Source organism: Eucalyptus grandis, chromosome 1 (assembly GCF_016545825.1).
Source record: "Eucalyptus grandis isolate ANBG69807.140 chromosome 1, ASM1654582v1, whole genome shotgun sequence".
NCBI classification, from domain to species: Eukaryota; Viridiplantae; Streptophyta; class Magnoliopsida; order Myrtales; family Myrtaceae; genus Eucalyptus; species Eucalyptus grandis.
Window position 1 is genome coordinate 30,593,593 of NC_052612.1, and position 25,736 is coordinate 30,619,328.

The 25,736-nt window shown below is 38.0% G+C and overlaps 1 protein-coding gene and 1 pseudogene across 1 annotated transcript; both read left to right on the forward strand.

The window, feature by feature from the left end:
- The first annotated feature begins 1,953 nt into the window (after window positions 1-1,953).
- Window positions 1,954-8,009, forward strand: LOC104455991 (annotated as a pseudogene).
- Window positions 8,010-17,378: 9,369 nt separating this feature from the next.
- Window positions 17,379-25,235, forward strand: LOC104438487 (delta(14)-sterol reductase). The gene is made up of 13 exons (XM_010051649.3): window positions 17,379-17,508; window positions 17,589-17,706; window positions 17,836-17,906; window positions 18,221-18,277; window positions 20,156-20,247; window positions 20,855-20,902; window positions 21,257-21,377; window positions 21,464-21,510; window positions 22,969-23,050; window positions 23,662-23,738; window positions 23,829-23,948; window positions 24,575-24,649; window positions 24,743-25,235. Exons 1-13 carry the CDS (start codon window positions 17,461-17,463, stop codon window positions 24,894-24,896), a joined length of 1,110 nt encoding a protein of 369 aa, XP_010049951.2. The 5' UTR covers window positions 17,379-17,460; the 3' UTR covers window positions 24,897-25,235.
- Window positions 25,236-25,736: the final 501 nt, after the last annotated feature.

Sequence of the window (25,736 nt, forward strand, 5' to 3'; positions counted from 1 at the left end):
TATTTTTTGTGAAATAAATGGAGTCTAAATTTCTATTATTTGTAACTTTTAAGGGAGTTAAATCAATGTGCACAAGTTTTTTAGGTTAAAAGTAAACGAAAGGATTTGGAAGAAAGTTCTTTACCAAAAAAAAAAAAAAGGATTTGGAAGAAAGTTGAGTTAAAACAACGCGCACAAGATTTTTTATCATAACGCAAATTGTTGATACCAAAAGAAGAATCGGTCATCCTTATCCCAGTGATCAAGTCACTTTCATGGTACTCATGTGTGGGTGGATCACTTGGTCTTAAATTTCCAGTTTGTACTAACAATCTTTTCTTTAATTTAGTTATTTTCGAATAGGTGGGGTTAGGTTGACAGGGGCTTCCTACCCACCATCGTGACACATGAATATTTGAAAGCCAATCATGAAAGAGTTCCAAAACCGATTAAAACACACATGAAAGTTTTGCTGATAATTTTTGTAAAATAGTTAACGGATTTTAGTTCATATTAAATGCAAAAAGAAAAATTATAAGAAAAATCAATAAAAAAAAATGAGGCATCTACTTGACGAGAGGGAGATCGTTGTTGATACCCAAAATTACCCTTATCATCATGTGCTGGTTACGAGAGTTGTTAACATTTGAAATTATCCTCACTATCACATGCTTGTCACAGGAATAAAAATAGTAGCAATTCGAAGAAGGATGACCAAGGTTTCGAGTTTTAATGGGCCTATAAGTGGAGATGCATAGTTGTATGGTAAGGCAGTTGATTGCCATGTGTTTAGGCCTAGATATACTACTGTGGACGTAAAATTCAAGTAGAATTGGTGTCAAGATTGAAGCGGAAGCATTTGAATCATAAAAGGGCGAGCAAGATTCAAGGAGCGATTATTGCTTGCTGGTCAAGTCTTGCAACCGTCGATAGGTCAAGAAACAACAAAATGTGGATAAGGCGATCAAGGAAGGAGCAACGAATGTGGGAGAAATTAGGAGTGACTTTTGAGGAAGGATTAACCGACTGACGGTTACTAGGTTACCTATAAATGCCACAGGTCACCCAACAAAGAGCCCCCAAACAACACATCAAAATTCTTTATTTTATCCTTTAGTTATCTTAACCTAGCCTGATTGAGTGGTAGTTTTGGATTTCCATCATTGATTCAATTTCAGTGAGTGTTTATATCTTAAGTAGCGTTGTTGATTAAATTCTAGTGTTGTCCAATTGTTCGGCTCCGGCATTGTGTCCTCATACCAATCTAAGAGTAGTGCCTTCTTGGTGTTATTTCTATTGTCTAGCATTGTCGATTAGATTCTAATGTTGTATTCTCGTACCCATCTAGGAGCATTTCCTTTCCGGTGTTGTTTCTATCGTTCATCGTTGTCGATTAGGTTCCAATATAATATTCTCATATCCATCTAGGAACGGTACCTTATGTTCTCATATCCATCTAGGAATAGTGCCTTCTTAGTATTGTCTCTACTGTCCATCGTCATAGATTAAATTCCAAAATTGCATCCTTATATCCATCCAGGAGCAGTACCATCTAGTGTTGTTTTTACTATGTAGTGCTATTGATTAGATTATGAGGTTGTCACTCACTTAATCTTAGCTACTTCTCATTAGCGTATTGAAGTGTATTTGAATTAAGCCGTTGATTAGATTCCGCACTTGTTATCACTAGTCCCGAGTTTGTGTTGGATGATTTTGTTGGACTCATATTGTTGCATTTGACCCTCTCTGTCCAATATTAACACAGAACCTAAGTCCCCTCAAATAAAAATCAAAATATAATACTTGGTGAAAGGTATTTTGTCGCGAGATTCAAAATTGATGAAACAGCCGTAGAAAAATTTATGGTAAAGACACAGAATACAAGCTTACATGCACAGTGCGTGCTTTGTCCGTAGCTGATATAAAGGTGGAAAAGGAGCATAAAACGCGTCAATCGTCAAAATAATATCTCACCTCTCTCTCTCTTGTCGATCGTCTTCTTCGTTCCCTGTCCTCCGAGCTCGAGCTCCACTCATGGCCAGGATCAAGCAGATAAAGGCAAGGCAGATCCTCGACTACCGTGGCAACTCCATGATTGAGGTTAGTTCCTTATGAATGTTCTTTACACGATTCCGCATAAAGAAAAATTCCGACATAGTATCAGAGCTAGACATGATTGTTTAGTTCTGGGCGTTTGTTGGAATTAAGCAGTAAAATCAAAGCCAGGTGTGCCCAGGTTCCTAACAGAGCCAGGCATGCGGTGGATTTTGGGAATTTGTCCTAATCATCTTCTACTAAAATTAAAGACATGGTGAAGGACCATGAAACTAAATCCAGAGACAGTTTACGCGATGCGGGCAAAGTCCCACATCGAGCGGCCCAGGAGATAGAAGCAGGGTTAAAAAAAGCAAGAGAAAGCCTCCGGTCATAATTGAAGTCAACAAATAGGCGAGAGCTTTCGATCAAAATAAAAATTAAAAAAGTAGGCGAGAGTTGCCGGTAGGCCTGTCGGTGGCGTTACCTGGGGCTTTTAAGGGTACTGACGAGATGCCACCTGAGAATGAGAGTCTGAGGAGGGCGGCCCTGCGATTATCCGATTGCCTTTTATGGCGAACTATTTATTGCCCCCGTGGCTTATATATGGCGAATTATCTTATAGGCTTATATGGCGAGCGGATTGCCTCCGAACTATCCATTACCCCGTATGGCTTCCTTTTCCTTTGGCTTATATGGTGAATTATCTTAAAGGCTTATATGGCGAGCAATTGCCTCCTATGGCGAACTATCCATTGGCCCCTTTTGGCTTATATGGCGATTGCCTCCTATGGCGAACTATCCATTGCCCCCTATGGCTTATATGGGAATTATCTTAAAGGTTTATATGGCGAGCGATTGCCTCCTATGGCGAACTATCCATTGGCCCCTTTTGGCTTATATGGCGAATTATCTTAAAGGCTTATATGGCGAGCGATTGCCTCCTATGGCGAACTATCCATTGGCCCCTTTTGGCTTATATGGCGAGCAATTGCCTCCTATGGCGAACTATCCATTGGCCCCTTTTGGCTTATATGGCGAATTATCTTAAAGGCTTATATGGCGAGCAATTGCCTCCTATGGCGAACTATCCATTGGCCCCTTTTGGCTTATATGGCGAATTATCTTAAAGGCTTATATGGCGAGCAATTGCCTCCTATGGCGAACTATCCATTGGCCCCTTTTGGCTTATATGGCGATTGCCTCCTATCCGATTGGAAGGCCAGTTATCCAGCTTGTGTGTTTCTTAGTTGTTGCTATTCTTGATTGCTTCACTGACTTAAAGAATCGATGGGATCTATTAAAGGCTGATGTGGCTCTTGACGACGGGACGTTTGCTAGAGCGGCTGTTCCTAGTTGTGCATCCACCGGTAAAGTTTTATGCTCCGACATTCCTCATTTTAACACATTTTGGATATATCATGTGTAGTTCCACGGATCTGCTATCATCTCGGTAGTTCATATAGTTTTGCTGGTGAAAATGATGTCGAGAAGATGTGTAAATAGCTTTTAGAAATTGCATCGTTGTTTACCTCTATTTACCTCTTGATTTCAGAGATCTATGAGGTGCTCAAACTGAGTGATGGTGGGTCTGATTATCTTGAAAAGGTCGTTTCCAAGGTTGTAAACCAATTCGTTTTTTCATTTATTTTTATTGTCTTCTGTTATGTCTATTGCTGTGTTTTTACCTATTGTGCTAACAAGCATCATCGTGTTAATGTGTATTTAGGCTGTCGAGAATGTCAACAAGATCATCGCCCCAGCCCTAGTTGGAATGGTTGGTTCAATTTGTAATCTGCTCGTTATGTCTTTCCGTTTCATAACAGTTGTTCTTTAGCAGTCTTACCTCTTTAGGATTTAGTTGCTAACTTAATCCCCAACTGCAAGATAATTGAGATGATTATTTCATGCAATTGAAGGTTGTAAATTTGCCTGATTTTTAATTTCTCGCCCAAGGTGACTACGTCATTTGATCTGTAGTTTTCTTTGTTCTTGCATGTTGTAGGATCCAACAGAGCAGGCTGCTATAGACAATATCATGGTTCAGCAGCTTGATGGAACTGAAAACGAGTGGGGTTGGTGTAAGCAAAAGGTACTATTTTAATGGTTTTGTTTGTCAGCCATGTTGTGGCGACCTTTTTTTTCTTTCTTTTTTTTGTCGACAAATGTACATTTTTTTCGCGAAGCTTGGAGTTGATGCTATACTTGTTGTGTCCCTTGCGGTCTGCAAAGCCGGGGCTGCTTCAAGAAGAATTCCGCTCTATCAGGTACTTTCAGCAATGCCATTTTTCACTGTGTTTGCTTTTGTCTGCATCTTTTCCGAGCACTTAAATTCTTCATTTTTCCAACTTGCTAGACTTGCCTTCAATTGACACTTTCAAAATTCTGGATGTTGTTTGTTCATATTGTTGACATGCAAAAAGTATCCTGCAACATCTTATACCAGGTATATTGATATTTACAACTGACTATATGAAACTTTTTTCTTGCTATAAGTGAAGTTATAACACAATGAGATAGTAGCAGGTGTTGGAACCAAAAGAAAAATATAATTTGGAAATTTGGAACAAGGCACAAATATAGATAGCAGGGAGAGCATACTGAAATTCAAATGCCTTTTGCTTCGGTGTAACTACAAATCTGAAGTCCACGACCTTTGTAGTGATTGGACTTGTCCATACCATGACAAACATTAAAAAAAATAAAAAATAAAGAAATGCACACAAACAAAATGAGATGGAAGACACAATAAATGAACTTGAATATAGGTGTGGACAACTCGTCCATGAGCTCTTCTAGCCTTCTTTGTCTTCTTGCTGCAGAAGCTTTTCTTCATTAAATGCTTGTAGCTTTTCCGTCTTCAATCTTCTTCTTCAAGAATCATGCTTCACCAATTCATTTTCATTTTTCTTCTTACGCTCACCATAAATCAAGGCATTCTTTGAAAATACTAACAACCAAATCTAGAACCTAGCAACCAACCGACGTGCTCAAATTTTTGATAATCGATTTTATATTTATTCTAACAGTGAGTCAACATCATTTCCACCGTTTATTCCACTGTCCATTTAAATCAAAATATGCTAACTTCGTTTCCCTCTTTTCATGGTTGCAGCATATTGCTAATCTTGCCGGTAACAGCAGATTGGTATTGCCTGTTCCTGCTTTTAAAGTTATTAATGGAAGCTCACTTGCTGGAAACAAACTTGCCATGCAAGTCTGTAGTCTGCTTCTTAACTACATTTTGCTAATATGTCTTTTCTAGGATTTCCTACTCTTATGCACCTATGCTGCAGGAGTTCATGATTCTTCCAGTTGGAGCTTCATCATTTAGGGAGGCCATGAAGATTGGTGTGGAAGTGTGTGACCATTTGAAGGTGCTAAAACCTATATTTGTCAAATTATCTTGAAAATTATTTTTCCAAAACTGGATTTCTAGTTTAGATCCTATCCACTGTTTGGTAAATCCCAGTAATAAGATCAGATATTTTTACATCTTATTATGTCCATTAGTAGGTATAAACATGTATTAGTGTAAATGAATCTAAAATTTTATATTGGAATTAAAATATTATTTATATTCACATTATTTTAATCTATTAATTTAAAAAGTATGTTATTCGAGAAAAATAACAAAAATCCTATCCATTTTTTTCTAACTTTCCCTGTGGGATAATTTTATATTTGTAATATTCATCTTATATACGACTTTATCATGTCTTAAGCAAGTACTAAACATAGAGTAAGATAAAGTTTTTTCTATTCCTGAATTTTGTTTCGACCGCCAAACGTAGACTTTTTTTTGGGTCATAGCCAAACATAGACTTAGAGGACAGGACAATTGAGACTTCTCTGTTATTGAGCATTTGTTCACATCGTCTTTCAATATAGCGCGAACAAAAAGGAGGATCAAACATCTACGGTGAAAGTTGGTTAATGTGGTTTCGTCCACATTTTTAGCTATTATTTTTATAATGATGAGTCTTTATTTGATTGACAATTTTTGTACTTTGCTCAAGGCTATAATCAAGAAGAAATATGGTCAGGCTGCAACTAATGTCCGTGACCCAGGTGGATTTATTAAGGTGAAATATATTGGTTTACGAACTATAATGAAATGGGAGCTACTTTTCTTTTCCCAGAATGTCGTTGTTAGACTTTTCACTTACATTATTGTTGCTTTTTGGTAATTCAGGAGAACGAAGAGATTCTAGAATTGCTCAAACAAGCCATTGAAAATGCAGATTACACTGACAAAGTGAGTTCTTGGACCAACCAACTGATGCGTCGGATGCGTTGCCATTGTTCTTTTTCTCTTTTATTTTTACGTTTAATGTTTTTGGATTTTCTTTCTTTTTTTTTTTTTTTTTGGGGGGGGTGATGGGGTTGACTTATTACTTTTTCATCCATGGAGAGGGGGACTTACGGGGAGTTTCTTGTAATATATCTTTCCTATTCAGGTCTTTATTGGAATGGATGCTGCTGCATCTGAGTTATATGGACAACATAGAACCTATGATATGAACGTCAAGGAAGAGGTTACTTTCTTTCATTGTTTATGCAGTCGAATGCATTTTCTGAAGAGTTAATAAGTGATAATGCTCCCTCAAGAAATCAATTTCCATGAACGTTGATAGCTTAAATATGTGCTTCTTGTAGTCGTCCATAAACAGGATTTAAAGTGCTCATCCTCTTCCATTGGTTTATGCAGAACAATGATGGATCTCAGAAGATTGCGGAGATGCTCTCGGCAATGTGTACAAGTCATTTGTGTGCGACTACGCTATCGTGTCGATTGAGGGTCCCTTTGACCAGGATGACTTGGAGAACTACGAAAAGATGACCGATGAAATTGGTGAACACGTCCAAATTGTGGGAGGTGATCAGTTGGGCACCAACCTCGCGGTGAGCTTGGGAACTTAATCTACAACACTCTCTCTCTATCTCTCTCTCTCTCTCTCTCTCTCTCATAATCATATTGTACTCCGCAGAGGATTGAGAAGGCGATTAATGAGAAAACTTGCAATGCTCTCCTTCTCAAGGTACATCACAGATCATCACTTTTGAACATGCAATCCATAGCTGACTACATCTACAATCAACTGACTGGAATGATCGTACAACAGGTTGATCAAATCGGATCTGTTACTGAGAGCATTAAGGCTGTAAAGATGTCAAAGGTGGCTGGGTGGGGAGTGATGGCTAGCTGCGGCAGTCTGGGACAGCAACGAAGCATAGCCAATGCATTCTTACCTCAGATGTTTTGCTTTGGCGATTGTACCAAACTTCGCTGCGGAGAAACAGAAGACGCTTTTATCGCGGACCTTTCTGTGGGTTTGGCCATGGTAAAAACACAGCATCACTTTGATCTTATATCAACTTTATTTAACCTTTAACCGACCAATTCTTTTGGCATTATTCTTGGGATCAGGGTCAGATTAAGACTGGAGCTCCACGCAGGTCAGAGCGGCAGGCCAAATATAACCGGGTCAGTATTGTTCTGTTTTTGTTTACTTGATTAAATTTAGTAGCTCTGCCTGTACTTGGATCATTTCTTGTAGTTAGGTTAGTTATGACTCGTGTTTGTAAATTCACAGCTCTTGCAAATAGAGAAGGAGCTTGGCGCAGACGCTGTTTATGCTGGAGCAGACTTCCGCAGGCCCGTTAATCCCTACTAGAGTACAACGGACATCTTTATTAGTGCGGTTCGAGGTGTTTGGCTTCCTATTTTTGCTCTTGAGCATTCGTCGTTGATGCCGCTTTAAAGTAAAAGCCCTGAACTTTCGTTGCCTTCGTTAAGGTCGAACGATATAGTAATGAGGAACCATCTGTGTGTGGCGGGATTCTAATACCCGTCGGTTTTTTTGATAATACCCGTCGGTTGCGAGATCAACTTGTTCTCCTTTCCCTCTCTTATGATGTCAGATCGTAGCGGTTGGTCTTTTATGTTTGTTCATTTTGATCTACTTTTCTAATTTGAACTCGTGTTTACTAAATCTAGGGATCTATTAAAAAAAAATATTTTGGATGTGTGCGTTACGAAAGCATGGTTTTGGTAGTAGTTATAATTTTTGGTTTGTGATATGTGCAAGTGTATGGTATATTTTGTGGAGGATGAACAAGGGACAAGGTAGGATAATTTGAAAAATATAGGACATGAGATATGGAGGAAATAGTTTTGTTAGTTAAACAAACTAGTTTGATGAAAGTACAATGAAGGTCTAAGACCTTGAAGAGTTCACCCCCACATACAAGGTGGAGGTAACCTCTCACCCACAAATGATCAACTTCCAAGCCTATTTATAGGCGTGAATTCCCCACCATACTCCACCGACATCTAGTACAAAAATTAATATAAAATTACAACTTTGCTTCTTTATCTCCTGCTCGTGCGGCTTCTTCGGATCTTCTGGTGACTTCTCCATTTTTCTTCATTTTTCTAATTTCAGTAGCTTTTGTTGACTTTTCTTTCGAGATTTCCCATGCACAAATTTCCCATGCACGTAGAGCTTGTTCTCTTGAAAACTCCAGCAACTACTATAATATTATTTTATTGTGTGCCCCTCTTTTCTTGATCAACTTGGGCTTCTTCACGTAGTACCAGAAGCTTCTTCAACATTTGAGAGTCTTCGAGTTTATTCTTCATTAAGCTAGTAGCTTCTAGATTTTGTTGAAAATGGATCACCAATTTCCAACAGGATCCTTGTCCGCTGTCACTAAGATTAGATGGACCGTTCATTTTATGCGCTTGGAACTCCGTCTTGCAATCCAAAATGTCACCCCCATTTTCCCTTTGAAACTATGTAGGGTGTTCCAGCTGATGGATCCTCTTTGGGGCCCATGACGTCCTCCCAAAAACATCTGTGCATAGCAAATTTTCTTCGTTGTCAAAACCTGTTCGGATGTATCTCATCATATCCATTTCTATCTCTGCTTTTGTCTATATTTATAACCTCAAATTTGTGCCGCAATTTTTTGTGATATTCCAAATCCTTCCCTACTCCATTATGGAATTTACCATAAAATGTCCAATTCGACTAGCTGACGTAATCGGGTAGCCGCAACTCCTCATATTACTCTTTTAGTAAATATAAATAGCTTTCGCTAAATATATATAATAAATCACATCAAATTAACAAACAAGATTACTTACTCAAAACTCATGCATTATAAATCTTCAATTAGGAAATTCATAGAATCGGCTCAATAAGGTTGAAAATATTTAAGATAAATGTCCATAGAAATCTAAAATATCATATGAGCAGTTTGGCTTGAAATTTCATTCTTGAGTGTTATTTTTAATGGTTGTACGCCCAAATGATCATTCTATGCATGTTTGTGTCTAGGTTAAAATCAATGTAAGCTGTTTGCATAAATATTTTTCAAATAGAATGAAATGCTACTAGATGATCATCAAAGTAATTAAGCGCAATCGAGTCTCCGAACTCTTTGAATCTCTTGTCCATAAAATTAAAGTAAGTCTCCCAACACTTTGCTTGGGTATCTAATTAATCCATCAAAAATTGATTAGTGGCGACTTCTAGATAAAATTAATTTATATATTAATAATTTGAACTTAAGTTACGAATTAGTATTGGCTTGAGAGAGCCTAAGTTAAATTTAGGCTTAGTAATTTTATAAAGCAATCCGAGATGGAGCACCTTGCGGAATGGTTGCGACAGTAGTTCGACGTTGGGCGAGAAGGGCAGCACCGTCGATCGTTGGTCAGTAGAGAAAGCAGCAACAATGATGTTGGCAGAAGTGCAGCTAGCTCGGGTCAGTTCAACGAGCAAGACAGCATCGTCAGCAATGGATCACGAGACGCAGTGATCACGGGTGGCACGGCGGCCTCATCAAGGTGGCACGACAGCATGGACACGATCAGGGCTGTGGCCAAGTCGCGATGGGGGTGCTGGGCCAGGGAGCCGAAGTAGGGCAAGGGCGTGACTCGGCTGTCATCGTCTTAGGCTAGAGCAGGACGTAGCTGCATCGTCGGGACTTGCGGCTAGAGGCATGGCAAGGCAAAGCAGCAGGCTCGTCATAGTGGTGTCGCTAGCTGGAGGACAAAGTTGCTACGGTTGGCGGGGGCGGTGGCTTGTTGAGGCAATAGATGCAGTGGCCCAGAGGCACGGCCAAGGACCTGGCCTCGAAGGGACGCGCAGCCAAGGGAGCTCGGCCATGGAGTAGTTTGGCCGACGGGCGCGGGCTGAACTCTCTCTCTCTCTCTCTCTCTCTCTCAGGTGTATCTTGTGTGTTTTTCTGAATAATGAATGTCCCCCTCCCATTTGTGAAGACCTAATGTCTTTATATAATGATGTTCTTAGGTCTTCCACGTGCTCGTAATTTAGGCCATAATTCAATGATGGACTTTAATCGCCTGGCCTAAGTCTATTTGAACTTAAAATTGATTAAAATGAGCTCAATTAGGCCATCCCCTCACTCAAAATTTCTGCCAAGCTATGATGTGCAATAGGTAAGTACATTAAAAATCTTAAAACTTATTTAAAAAATGCAATTAATTTATAAAAATTTAAAAACATTATCCTCGATGACTTAATGGCAAGGATTGAAAGGATTCATCAATTTATTTGGCTTATTAAAAATTAGCGGGATAAGAATAGTAGGAGTGCTAAAACTTTTGTATAGTGCTCACTTAACTGCCACATCGGAGTAAAATCACTCACTTAAATGTCACTTCTAGCCAAACGTCCTATGTGGATTTTTTGTGATTTTTTTTGTTTTCTTTTTCCTTTTTTTCTTTAGGGATGGCGAGGGTTGCCAGTGACCCTTGCCGGCCATGAAATCCTCGCCCATATTCGTGAAGGCCTTTAGGGAGAGCGAGGTAATGAGGGCCCTCGCCAGCCACTTGTGAGGCTGTCGGGCCTCGCCCAAGGCCTTCGTGGCCAAGGGAGAGGCAGCCCTCACCCAAATTGGGTGAGGATTTCGTGGCTAGCGAGGGTTGTCGGTGAATCTTGCCCGACAACCCTTGCCGCCCTAAAGAGAGAAAGCAAAAATAAAATAAAAAATAAAAATAAAAATTCAAAGAATAATAAAATAATATATTATTAAAATAATATTTTCTTGTGCCCACGTCGGATGACCGGCAGCTATGTCAACTTTTCACTGGGCAAATTGGAAGTAGCACTTAAGTGATTGATTTTTTAAATTTGTGGCACTCAAATGAGTGAAATAAATTTTTACACTCAAATAAGTATTGTACGAAAGTATTGACACTTATATTGTTCTTATTCTAAAATTAACCTCGGAAGTTCCAACCCCCATCGAGAATCACAATGATAAGTGTTTGTCACATTAATATGTGGTTGCCTTATCTTGATCTGCCATAATCAAAGAAACCGAAACCTTAATCATTCAGAGCCTGTCACTTATTGAAATTGACCTATCGATCACTTTAGAAACACAATAAATAGGTGATAAAGTACGAGATATTAGGAGATATGACAAATGAATGCTTTAATTCTATGACTGATGAGTAAGTTATCTGCTGTTATCTTTCTATCTTTCTATGGAGTATGTACAAACACTCCGATTTAATAATGTAAATCTCTTGTGTTTTTTATTGTTCTTTGTCTAATTTTTTTTGGTGATTTTGTTCTCTTCCGTTGATTTCATTGCAAGCTTTTGCATTTCATTTTACAAGGATAATCCAAAACTTAATTGGTGTAACCGATTGTGGATTAGGGGTTTTGTAGCTTAGGACTTAGAAATCACTTATTTAAACTTCATCAACTACGTGTAATCTACTCTTGCATAGAGTCATTGGCACAATTCAAAAACTAACAGTCAACTAGTTCATGAAATTTGTAGGATACTTCACGAGCCTTCAAATAATTGAGCCTCTATGCTCCTGCCATGGGGAAAAAAATAGAACGAGGATAATTAAACATGAAGAAGTTGGCTTATGAGGAGAATGACCACCTATTTTAAGCTTCATAATAGAGAGCATGCATACACTGATTAAACCATCATTAGCTCTCTCTACACGCATCATACTCAAGCATGCCATTTCGGAATAACAAGCCGTAGATCAACACCATTGAAATCTTTGGTTTCTCTTTGGAGAAAAGCTAAAGAAATGATAATGTAAGCTGTTCATCCTTACGCCCCTTCTCTTGGATTAAAATATCATACGTCGGGAAAATGGTAACGTATCATACTTATTAACATGTGTCGACTGGGGGCATTTTATTATTTTCTTTGCATTTCTTTTGGTGATTGAGCAGCGAATATATCAACAGTGGACCAAAGGTGAGGTTCATTCATATGAATGGCCTTTTTAATATATTATTATCAATCGCTTATTCTCAACACTATTTACATATATTTGTATATATATGTGTGTGATTCTCTTTATATTTTTGTCACCTTCTCTACTATAACCCGGAATGAGTGTTCTCTTTGTAACTTAGCAAATAAAACCAAGCACTTTCTGAAAATTTTTTGCTTTCAATTCTGAAGACGATAAAATAATTTCTAAACCTAACTTGGCACTTTCCTATCAATGTTTTATCTAAATAATTATTAAATAAATGTTCGTTAATTTTTCCTTTGAAAATGTAAAATAAAAAAAGATAATAAACCGTGGGACGTATGGACCATATAACTGGTAATGGCCTAAAAAATCACTTCTAACCCATTTGAATTTGTCAAAAAAAAATACACAACTAGGTCAATGGTAAATTCACAAACAACTGGCTATCTAATTCTCTTGTAAGTAGTGGTAATTGAGGCAAGGCCCTTTCTCGTAATAGTCTTTAATAAGAAAGAAAAAGATAAATAGAAATGAGTTAATACTAGGGATGTACATAGTCCAGATGGGCAATTCCCGACCTAGAATCGGGAACCGCTGAGGACTGGTTCCAAAAAATTGGAATCGAAAACCACCTATTAGTTGCATGGATCCACTCGAGAACTAGACCACTGGTTTAGTCCGGAGCCGCTCTCACCGATAATAATAACGTGTTTAGTCGGTTTGAGAGTGTCGACACTCCGACACAACATGAAGGTAGATCCATGGAACCGCTCTCACCAATAATAATAACGTGTTGACCAAGTGTCGAAAAGTGTTTGAGAGTGTCTGACACTCCGACACAACATGAAGACTTTTGGACAGTGTCGATGCTTCCTAGAATATCTCTTGCTTGATACATAGTAAATCATACTAAATTTACAAAAAAATAATTACTTATTCAAAATCTATGCATTATAGATTTTCAATTTAAAACCTATAAAATAGCATCATATAAGGTTGATTTTTTTTAAAGATGTGTCCATAGAAATCTGAAACATCCTATGAGCAGTTAGGCTTGAAGAGGCACCGATTACGATAGCCGTTAGATTATAATTGACTTTATTTTGGGGTTGGTGATAATTGTAAATCAGAAAAATTATTAAAAAATCTTAAATCTATTGTATGGTCATCAATGTAGTTTCAAACTTTTTAATTAGACCCATATAATCCTAACCCTTATTATGATTTTTAATATAGTTCATCTGATTAATTTTAGTTGAAAGTCGCTAATGTAGCATGTTAATGCTGTCCGTCTTATGGGTCATGAGTCAATAATCTGACTTCTCTCAAAAGAATGTCATTTTGAGAAATTTTACAAATTTTATGATTTTTTTTATTGTTTTGAGAAATTTTATAATTGTAGAATTTTTTTTTTCTTTTCTTCTTCAATTTTTCCCTTTTCCCCATTGTTCATCTTCCTAGGAAGAGCTAGCAAGGGTGGTGGGGTCTTCACGATGGTTGCGACCCTTGGTGGCCACAACTTGCCTAGTCTTGGGCAAGGGTCACTCTTTTCAAGATGATGAAGAGTGAGGAAAAGGAAAAAAAAAATAAACAAAAAAGGAAAAGAAAAAGTCAAAAAATTTATAGAATTACTCATAATGAAGTCGTTTTGAGTAGAGTTGTACACCATAGATTATTGGCCGTGTCTTGTAGGATGCTAACTCTAAATGGCTTGCCGCATTAACGATTCCTAGTCAAAATATTCCCGATGGACTACATTGAAATTGTTTGCTTTAATTAACATGTTCACGGCTCTAGATTTTGTATACTGAACACTCTGATCTGATTTTATTTACTGAGTTCTTCATAGAACTTCTTTGTCTCTAAGTAATTACAGGTGATCATTTATATATGCAAATAAGAGAAGAATAGACAAACACCCTTAGCATGAGTAGATGCCTTACAAAAAATAAAGCAAACAGTGTTACATGTGAACATAATACTGAAAGCAAATTCCTCCCTTAAAGCCAATAGATATAAGGGACCTTAGAATGGCACGATAGCATAGTCTTCGTTACTTCTTAATAGTATGCTTTGCACTAGTCCCTACGAGGATCTTGTGCATTAGAAACCTGAGGCCAAAGAGCCTTATACCCTAAATAGGTGTGAACCGAATGCTACAAGTCAATCCTGTTTGGGTAAGGCCTAAGAAAGATACCTTGAGAATGGAGTTCCTGCATGGATTCATTCTTATTTTTGGCATAGTCCCTCTTTGCTAGTTGGTCAATTTAAAAAATTTAGGATTGAATTGATAGTTATACAATAAATTTTTGACTTTTTAGATAAATTTTTATTATATGTACGTAACTAAATAACCAACGTACTATAAAAGAAATAAGGGCATTTTAGTTATTAATAGTTATTGGCTTCTGGTATCAGATTTCTCTACTATGAAATCACAAACCCAGCCCAAAGCATGTAAAGAGTTTTTCGCAGTTGATACCAAACCCATCCCACTGCCACTACCCGTTTATGTTTCATTGGGTTCCGAGCGAAATGGGTATCCGATTGTAACTGTCCAACAACCAGCTAGTTAGACCCAATTACTTTAGTGATTCATTTCTCCTCTGATTTCAACCAAATGAGAGAGAGAGAGAGACACCCACACCCCAAAACTCATTTGCCGATGGCGAGAAGCTGGCGAGGTACTTAGGGCATCCAAAAGATGCCTATTTATATGTGCGGGCGGGCGAATAATATTGATGGACTTTCGCCCTCGCCAGAGCAACGATGTAGTGCGGTGCGCGACGTGTTCATTCCTGTGATCGTGAATATGGATGACTGAGATGAAATGCACGGGCTGTACTCTTTAGTCGTTTCTTTATATCGTTAAAGTCCCTTCTACGCCCTTGATATCGGGTGTGTAAATTGAGTAGACTAATCCGCTGAAAATTAGAAAGATGGTCTGAATTTTCCCTGTCGTAAGTAGTTTATTGGCGGGATGATTGGAAGCGGAATTGATACGAAATGGACATGGCATTAGAGAAATAATTGTCATTAATCGTCATAAAAGTTTGCGTTTGAACGGATGATTTGAATGAGGTAATTGAGCTTCTCATTTAAGGTTTGGATTCAAGATGGATATCATAGGGTTGGCCCTTGAATTTTCTATCCTTTTGTCGCATTTTGCTCAAAGGGTTGAGTGGAGCTAGTACATCAAGTCGTTCACAAGGGCCAACTCGATCCTCTTTCTCAAGGATCCTTTATGAGGGAACTCTAAGGGAGTCACCAGTTCTAACTACAGTCCATATACGATTCATATTAGATTTGACTAACTGCCCTTCTTACCTCCTCTACATTCTTATGTAGTATTTATCTCAATAGTCTTTTAGTGGCATGTTTCAGTTCTCTTCCCCATTACTTTGTTATTGGAATTATGCTTATATGAAGAATGGATCGAAGAATGACAATACACCCTATGATCATTCCATGTGTCATACTACTAAATATGTTTAGAATAATCACGTTAATAGTCGCATTGACTCTTATCTATGTATTGGGAGCTCCATTTGTTTTCATGTATTCTATCTCGGACATACGAAGAACACACACTCATATGTTAAGTTAATTACTACACTTGACAGAAGTACTGTAACATTTAATGTTAAATAAAATCATGCGCTTAACCCACCCCCTGGTGGGCGAGTTGGTTAGGGCGCACATTGACCACACGAAAGGCCAGGGTTTGATTCCCCTACTTGTCACATTGTGCGACTTAAGTGGGGTGTCGTGGGTGGTGGGTTCCCGTGCTAGTACTTTACCGGGTTTATGTCGCCGGCTGCCGGCTATACAGCGATTCCCGAGTTGCTAAAAAAAAATAAAAATTATGCGCTCCATGTTTGGAAACGCTGGCCAGGGTTGTCGGACCCTTGTTGGTGGCCGGGTGATATTGTCACCACCATCTATCCTTCTCCTTCCGTCATCTATTACTAAGGGGTTTATTTATTTATTTAGCTTTTAGTTCTTACTCTGTATAAAAATGAGTTGAAAGAGCATGTTGATGTAGCGCTGACGTGGTTTGGTAGGTCATCATTTTCATTTATTCACTTGACAAAATGGATAATTTGAAAGAAATAAACAATTCTAAAACAAGAACAAGTGATATCTTTTCTTTCAAGTGATCTAGTTGGTTCTTTTGTAAATTGAAAAGTCATAATTTAATAAATCAGGTCGAGTTATCCATATAATATATATATATTGGATATATCTCTAAATGTGTGATGTTGGACTAAAAGTCGTGTCTACTGGTACTTAGGATAGTTTTGACAAAACAATGTGTATATTGGTACTTGAAAAGTTTGGAGCAAAGAATTTCACAAATTTCATGAAATATTGACTAAGAGCTAACCTAGCTAACCATTTAAGGAATTTGTAAATGGAGGTTAATAATCACTTTACATAAATCCTTAATGGATTACGGGGTGGATGACGAATCAAATTACATGCCATTATCTTAATCCAGAACTGAACCTAGTTCAATTATATGAAAAAAGTTCAAAATTATAAAAAAGAAATTTCAAGAATCTATTCCTTTTTTTTTATATTAAAAAGAAGGAATGATTTTTAGTAAATAAGCCTTTTGAAAATTATAGAGTACGAAAAACTTTAGATTGGTGCACTCGTAATAAATTTACCAAAAATTGATTTTTTGATTGTCAAAAACTCTAAACTAGTATATTTGTGACAAATTTACTTTTAATAATTTTTAAAATTTTATTGAAACGTGATGATTACGAGTCTACAAGTTTAAGTTTGTCACAAATGTGCCACTTTGCCATTTTTTGTGATATTAATTTAATTTAACAAAAATTAATGGAGGGTAATTAAAATTTTTGATAGTCAAATTGCTAGACTTAAATTAAGTGTAGCAATTTGGAATTTTTCAACGGTATTAGTTGTAAATTATATCAAAGTTCGGGGGTGTTACTTTTATCTAGCGAGCAACCGATGAAAAGCGCAAAGATCCGTCTTTCTTAAAAAAATAGACTCCCGTCAGTCACCGTCAAAGTCCGGTCCAATGAGAGGAGTCGTGTCCCGTAGCGAGAACGAGCGCGAGAGCTTCGCCGATTCATTTCCTCGAACACTTCTCCGACGATAGAGCTAGAGAGAGCGAGAGAGAGAGAGACGACGTCGCCATGGATCTCGCGGCTCTCCTTCCCGCACTGATCCCTTCCTGGAGCTCCGTGAGCAAACCTTCTCCCTCTCCTCCGCACTCGCATTTTCCTCCGCCTCCGATCCCGTCTTCTCATCCTCCATTTTGCAGGTCGTCCTGCTGGGGACGTTCTTCGCTTACTTGGCTGCCGCCGGCTCGATCCTCCCCGGGAAGGTCGTCCCCGGCGCGGCGCTGCCGGACGGCTCGAGGCTCCGCTATCGCTGCAATGGTCTGTCCTCTTCCTCCTCTTCTTCTTCTTCTTATTCTTTCGTCGAGCTTTTCCTTTGCTTGCTGCTGAGGCGCGGTTCTCGTGCTCTCTTAGATTCGTGATGCTCCATTGCCTCGTTTGTTTCTGCAGGTCTGGTGTCTCTTCTTCTCCTGGTCGCTTTGCTCGGGCTCGGTGCTTGGATGGACTTCCTCCGACCCACTGTATGTCCTGATTGCTTGTGCATTCTTTGGTGTTGCTTTAGAACTTGGATTTAGGTGTTCGCTATCGCTTTGTCCTTTTTGGCGTATGCTTTTGAAAGATTGTTAGTGGTTAAGTGTATGGAGATCAGATGAAACAGAGAAGTAGATGTTGAAGCGCCTGAAATATGGATCTATCTGTGCCATTTTACGAGAAATCTCGGACACCTAGTAGTTCTGATTTATATGCGGGAAGGGCATTGTATTGCATTGGCATGGATGATGGTAGATGCAGGGGGTGCTTGTGCATTTACGTGTGTATAATTGAATGTTTGCAGATAATAGCAGAAAGGGGACTTGAGCTGCTGTCCACGACTTTCATATTCAGCACTCTTGTAAGTTGCAGAAATTTCAGTTGCTTTTGTCTGTTAATAGCATAATTATATTGATGTCGTTGTGAATGTAGTTAGTTACATCTTCAGTGCATCTCTGCTGCCCTCTCTGACTCTTTCCTCTAGGCCTAAAGTTCTTCATGATGGTGAGCTCTGGACCAGCTTTCGTTCTGATGCCCCTCTCTGATACAGTTCTTCTCCCATAAAGAGCATGTGCATGAACATACTATGTGGAGATAAGGGTAAATATGCGTGAACACTTTGCGGATGCGAAACTTAGAATGAGAATGCTTATGCTCCCGCTCATCAATTAATTTTCAGTTCGTTTTAATGAAAATAAAAGGCTTACAGAATACTTTTTTTTGTTGAACTTTCTGCAACAAGACCGTTGGCTGTTTCTTCTGTGGAATTTATAATGATCCTGAATATCAAAAAGTCCCTTTGCCCTCAGTCTTCTTCATTGTTCACCTCTCGTTCATCACAGTGATGCAAGCACATTTGCATAGTTTCAATTTGTTAGCATTTAACTTCAAGTATAAAATGAAATCAGGCAGACGTTGTCTGGGCTTGCTAGATAAAATAATTGAAAGACTGAACCACAGTACAAAATGAGATTAAGCACATTTGCATAGTTTTAATTTCTTTGCAATTCAAAGACCGATTGAGCCAAATCATCAAGTTTCTTTTGGAGAATGTGAGAGAGACATTATGTGGGGAAGCTGGTTCCCCCCATCTCATGAACACATGTTAAGTTACATAAAGTAGGCTTCTTGGCTGTTCATTATCACTACTGCCAATCAGGTAGCTTCAGTTGAGAAAGCATGGGAAGAGAGCTGTACAAAAGAAAGACCATAGGAAGGATTTCAGAGTCAGAACATTGGATTTACTCGCATATGTTTGTGATTAGGAATTGCATTCTTCCTTGAAGTTGCATCCTAAATAATGAGGAGCACCTTTTTTAAGTGGTGCACTTGCCATTGTGCACCAAAAGTTCATAGATTGGTGGGTGCATCAACACAGCACCTTATCAAGTGATATATATGGGGAAGGAAGACACTCAGTAACACAACAATACCGTTGGTTTGAGCCAGAAATGAATCAGTATGTGCTGAACCTCCATTTAAGCAAAGTAATTTTGTACAACATCATGTTCATCATGTAAAATAAGGTGCATAATCAACCATGAGTTTTTGTATGGATAATTGTTTCTAGTAATGCTTATATTGTCAGTAGAAATGGAAACTAGGAAATAACCTTTTCTGATCTCTGATATATGCTAGGAAAAGAAAGAAAGAAAGCTAGGAAATTACCTTTTCTGATGTTCTCTGAAATATGCATAGGGTACAATTTAGCTAGAGTAAAAATAAGTTTCCATTGATTGTAAAATTTAATGGAGTTATATTAACACATGTACGCGTGTTTTAGGTTAAAAGCAAATGAAAGGATTTGGATGGAATTTGTATTTGAAAATGATAAATAGTATACCAAAATTGCGTAATGATGTCTGCATATGTGTGGGCCTCTGTTAATTACCAAAGCACAAAAGCTAGCTGATTTAATTAGTCTGTGGAAGTGCTCCAATGCCAGAAGATATTTGAGCTTCCATTAAGTTTGTTGAGTTTGTCAATTAATTGATTGTTCAAGCTACACTCAAGAATTTCCTTGTCTTGCTCTTTTAGATGTTAAACCATGGCAATACAGAAATTGTCTGCATTTCTTCTTGCTTTTGCTGCTTCTGAAAGGCAGTTTTAGCAGTTTAAATCTCTCTTCCCATTTCCACTTAGAAAATTGTTCTATTTATCCGGACATGAAAGAGGGAATAGCTGTTTTTGTCTCCTAATCATTTTGCTACGCACAATGTTTTGTGATTCCTGTTGCCAGGTTACGTTAGTACTCTATGCTGCTGGGTGCAATTCGGGGAGTAACAGTTGCTCCCTAAAGCCTCATCTTGCAGGAAACCTCATTCAGGACTTGTATGTGTTTTTCAGTTCAGAAATCGTGGCCTGATAATTAATTTGATTTGCCATCTATGCTACTAATTTCAAGTCTATCACTATGATATTCTTATCTTCTAAAAAACACGATTGCCACTTGTAAGTTGTAAGGACACAAGGGATAGATAAACTCTAGGAAGTATTCCTCCTTTCTTTGCACCTAAGATGCAACAGTTGTCGTCATATTCTAGTAATTATACTCTACAAGTACGGGGATTAAAAACCAGTGATCTAGCTTAGTTCTCTAAATTTTTTTTATCACAATTTTCATGACTGTTGATTTCTTTATTCTGTATGTACGAAAATTGCCACCTTATGAGATTAAAGTATGATGTTGAGGTGCCATTTTCTGTTTGTATCTTGCATGAACAAAAACAAAATTCATCTTTTGTTCATGTCCATGGTCATGTATTTGAATGACTTGGTAAATTGCTCAGGTTTCCATTATAGCTTCACCTGAAAACTATTCTTGATGAATAAATATCATGTTTATTGGTCTTCTGTGAAATGTGTGGCTGTTTCCATATTTGTTTTCTTGAACAGCATACTGGTCACCATCTGATGTTGCTAATGATATAATTTACAGGTGGTTTGGAATACAGCTGAATCCTCAATTTATTGGGATAGACCTCAAGTATGCAAACTTTTCCAGTCATTTTCATCGTTATTCTGATATTTAAAATACTTATATATGTCCATGCACATAACCTCTTGTGTGGACTGACTTATGATCACATCATTAGTGTTTTCCAGACTATGTGTCACCTTTCAAAAGTCTGTGAGGTTCAGCATTCCTCTGTTCTGTCACTTGACTGTCAGAGGCTGCTAATAGCACCAGTATATCCTTTTTCATAACATTAACTGCATGGGTGCTTATGTGGATCTTACTGTGAATTTAATCTCACTTTAACATCATATATACAGTTGTTGATCTTTCCGTTGCTGGTATTGGATGTTTTAGCTTTAATTTGTAAAATGTCTTCTGTAGGTTTTTCTTTGTTCGAGCAGGTATGATGGGATGGCTTCTTATCAATTTGTCAGTTCTAGCTAGAAGTGTCCCAGATGGCAACTTGAGCCTATCAATGGTCCTTTATCAACTATTCTGTGTGGTAATTTTATGATGATTTTTTTAGCATCTTTTGACAAAGTCAGTTATATGAGTTCCTTTGTCTAAGAATTCTTGTCTTTTTTACAGTTATATATCCTGGACTACTTTGTGCACGAGGAGTATATGACTTCCACGTGAGTGCATAACTTGTCTGTCTGTGCAATCCTTCAACTGCACACTGAAGTTGTCTACGGGTCATTAAACCTGGTTTTTTCTTTTTTAAGAAACCGCATTGCTGCTAAAAAGTAGGAACTTTTATCTTCACTTATGACTCTGCTCAACCGTACTATAGGCTAATACTGCGTCTCTTTAGAGCATTTAGGAAATGCTACTATGCTTATGTATGAACTGGCCCGCTATATGGGCTGCTTTAGTTTAGCAAACAGTTATGCTGCTAAACTCTCTTCATTGTGGCCATGTATTCTTCCAACCTTTAGTGTACTGGGCTTGGGCCATGGAACCTGTTAACTTGGAACTTTGACCCAAATTAGGTGACACCTAATGGACTGATTGGAAATTGTAACCGTGGTCTTTATTTGTCCTACATTGCTAGTGTTTATTGTGCTGAGATCAATGAATGAATCTTATTATAATACTTTTAAAATAAAATATTAGCTGAGCAATATGGGTGTTCAAAGATTTAGATTCCTTTTTGTAGTGACCAATAATACTGCAGTAATGTGGTAGTCATGCCCTGCCCTCCAGTACCTCTCTCCCACAACCTCTAAACACTAGCCAACAAAGAGAAAAGAAAGAAAGGATGCTGCTCTGTGGAATTATCATATGTAATTGGAGCACTCTATGGCTGGTTTTGCTAGTAATACAAGAGTGTTCTTCTTCAGCTTTGAAACAAAAAGTCTTCTGTTTGTTGATTTTCAGACTTAATTACAGGAGTGTTTGCCATTAATTGTATGCATCATATGCTATTCACTGCTGCACAGGAGGCCAGACTCCTCACAACAGTAGAAGCTATAATAGAAGGAAATGTGGTTCAACTAATTGGGAATCTCATGTTTTATTGCAACCAGTCAACTAAGTGCTTTTCCTTGGGAGGATGCCAGGCAAATGTTTGCTGCCTGGTATTTAAAATTTAAACTTGAGTGATCTACTGTACAAGTGAAACATCTAACGTAGTAAAGTCTGCAGTACATTCAAAACAATTTCATGATCCACTTTTCCACATTTGAGCCAAGACAAGTAAGACCTGAACCACTGAAAAGAACAATGAAAAAATTCATCCTTCTTTTCTGAGTAAGGGAGGGAGAATGTCTCATGGCCATATAATACGAGCTTCTCTAGAGTCTTTGATACAGTACCTGTCATTTTATGTGTTCTACTGAAGAAGATTCATTTTAAACTCTACTTAGAGATTCTACTTTAAAACTTTGTCTTCTAGTGTATCTGTGCCTTTGATAGATCATAAGCTTGTGTCTCATTTAAATATTAGCTTCCTTGTACCTGAATTGATTGATACATGTATAGACTCTTCAACAATCTCATTTAGGATGAGTTGCTTTGGTGAATATCACTTACCTATTCCTGTAGAATCCCATATATGTGTACTCTATTTTGTCATTTGGTCTCTTTTCTAGATGGGACATTATTGCAGAGAGATTGGGCTTCATGTTGGTATTTGGAGATCTAGTGTGGATTCCCTTCACATTTAGCATTCAGGTATGCCATCTAGAGAAGATGAACAGACAGTACGTTTGGTCATCAGAACTGTTTTTTTCCTTAGCTATCAATCATCACATTATCACACCATCTGTACCCCTATTTTTCTCTATACTTGCACATGGAGGGGGAGGGACCTTGTTTGTGTTTTATTTGGGGACAGGTCACTACTGAGTTTTTTCTTTCTCAATCTGATGCTTAGATTGATGGTTAATGCGCATTGCTTATCAACATGATGGGCAAGCCAATTAAGTTTATGATAAGCTCCATTCATGCGTAGCAAACATACATATTCTAAATCTCTGGATGTTGTGATTACTGTTCTTTTGTTCTTTTGGTGTTCAGTGAATTATTGACAGTTCATACAACATCTCTCTGCTTTATCGTTGTTCACTTTCTCTTAGGACTAGAAAAGTTGCCTTACTATACAAAATTGATTGCCTTTGAAGCATTGCAACCCTAAGTATCCACATCTCACTATGTTAGTAGTTGTACACTCTGAATTCAAGATTGCATCTACTTGAAACCATTTATCAGATAAATATGCAGTTTGGAAGATTATTTGAGGCATGTTTATATGCCTACATGAGTAATTGTCATCTCTGATACAGGGTTGGTGGCTTTTGAGGAATAACGTAGAGTTAACAACAATTGCTGCCATTGCTAATTGCTTTGTATTTCTGATTGGGTAGGCTTTACGTTGTCCTTTTGCTGATGAACCTAATATTGCCTGCCACCTTTACTAAGAATTCATTTCCTTTGCCTAAAAACTACGTAGATATATGGTGTTCCGAGGCGCTAACAAGCAAAAGCATGTGTTCAAAAGGAATCCCAAAGCACTTATATGGGCTCATCCTCCAAAAGTTGTGGGGGGGAAGTTGCTTGCTTCTGGTTATTGGTAATATAACAGTCTCCTCCTACTCTTGCTGTGACTTATGGTCATGTTAGTGTTATGAAGGTCATAAATGGAATCCAAGTCTAAGATGAATGGATAAAACCACCAAGTATGAGTAATGTAATGTGCTTGGAGCCTTGCACACCTACTTCAATAGCTTCCACTTGTATTGTTGGATTAATCAGCTTGCTCCTTTGCAGTTTAATGTCAATAAAAATGCTGTTAGCCTGGCTTTCACATCCTATACATATCAAAACTTCTCTATTGTCTGTACTTAAACGATTGTGAGACTGCTGTGACAGAACTCACTGATAGTCAATTCTTTCTGTTTCTTTGACACTTGGTATACATATAATTTGTTTCTCCTTATACCCACTTCCATTTATCTCTGTGAAGATGCACAATTTTTCAAATAAGGCATATTCATATAGAAAAGGAAAAGGTAGTTTGATCGTCTCCATCAATATGCTTTGTGAATGTGAATGTAATTTTGGTAGAATTTAAATGGAGAAGGCTAAAAGTGTGGTAAACGATGAATCTTATGTTTCTCTGATTCTGTTTCCCAAAAAGTTCGCTTTGCTTCTCCTGCTACTCGTGCAATTTTGACTTCACGTATCCTGTGGTTGAAGGGGAATTGCGAGGCACTGTAACTACCTTGGTGACTTGCTGCTGGCACTGTCCTTCAGCTGGCCTTGTGGACTAAGGTGATTTTTGACTTCACCCAACTCTATTATGATTTGCCATGCATGCCAAAATTAAGTAGATCACAGTTTTGAAGAGCTACTTCTCTTTTGCAGATCGCCAGTACCTTATTTCTACCCAATTTATCTCCTGATTCTGCTGATATGGAGAGAGAGAAGAGACGAAGCTCGTTGTGCAGAAAAGTACAGAGAGATTTGGGCAGAATACCGCAGACTAGTACCTTGGAGGATATTCCCCTATATCTATTAGATGTACAGTAGTTCATCTAGTAATGTTAGATCGTCCTACTTTCATAAGAAAAAAATCAGAGTGGGAGATTGAGGGGTCATTTGTTTTCTGTACTTGTTTTCTTAATCTTGGAAGTTGTAATTTCTTGGGAGGGTGGTATTACTTTTTCCTTGGTTCTTTTCTTATTTGAAAAAGAGAAATTTTGGGAGACCCTGGTAGGGTGGTGTTCTCTTTACCGTGATGAACTTTCTGGGGAAAAGCCCACATATGGTCTTTCTGTTGCTTTTGCGATTCGATCTTTTCCCAGTTATGCGATATTGAGTACTCTTGCTTCCCCAGTGTATGATGAAGTCCTTTCATCGCTTGCCATTACTATTAGTAACCTCGTCCAATCTTGTTCTTTTACTTTGTTTTATGGTGCCTCGTCCCCATCATTCCCAAAAAAAGAGGATCGGCATGCTTGCCTTCTGTATGGGCTATACTATTGGGGTGCATCATTCACTTTGCAGTGTAGACAGAAGGATGTTGAAGCATAGGCTTGTTATAAGAAGGATATGCAATAGATGGAAGGACCAATCGCGAGTAAAAATCTTCGTTTTTTTTTCTTTATAGTATTTTCTGAAGGTTGAGCATTAGCCAAATAACTGTTGACTAGATTTTGCTAAGGAGCATTCATACTTACAAGCTACAAAGAGTAAGATGCGGAAATTTTTTGAAGTGTTTCGAATGCTTACATTTTTCGCGACGTTTCAAATTATTGCTTGTACAATTTTTACCGAGGGAGATATATGTGCCAGCTAAAGAGGGTTATGGGGAAAAGATAACATATCAAAACTCAATGCCATAGTTTTCATTCTCCAG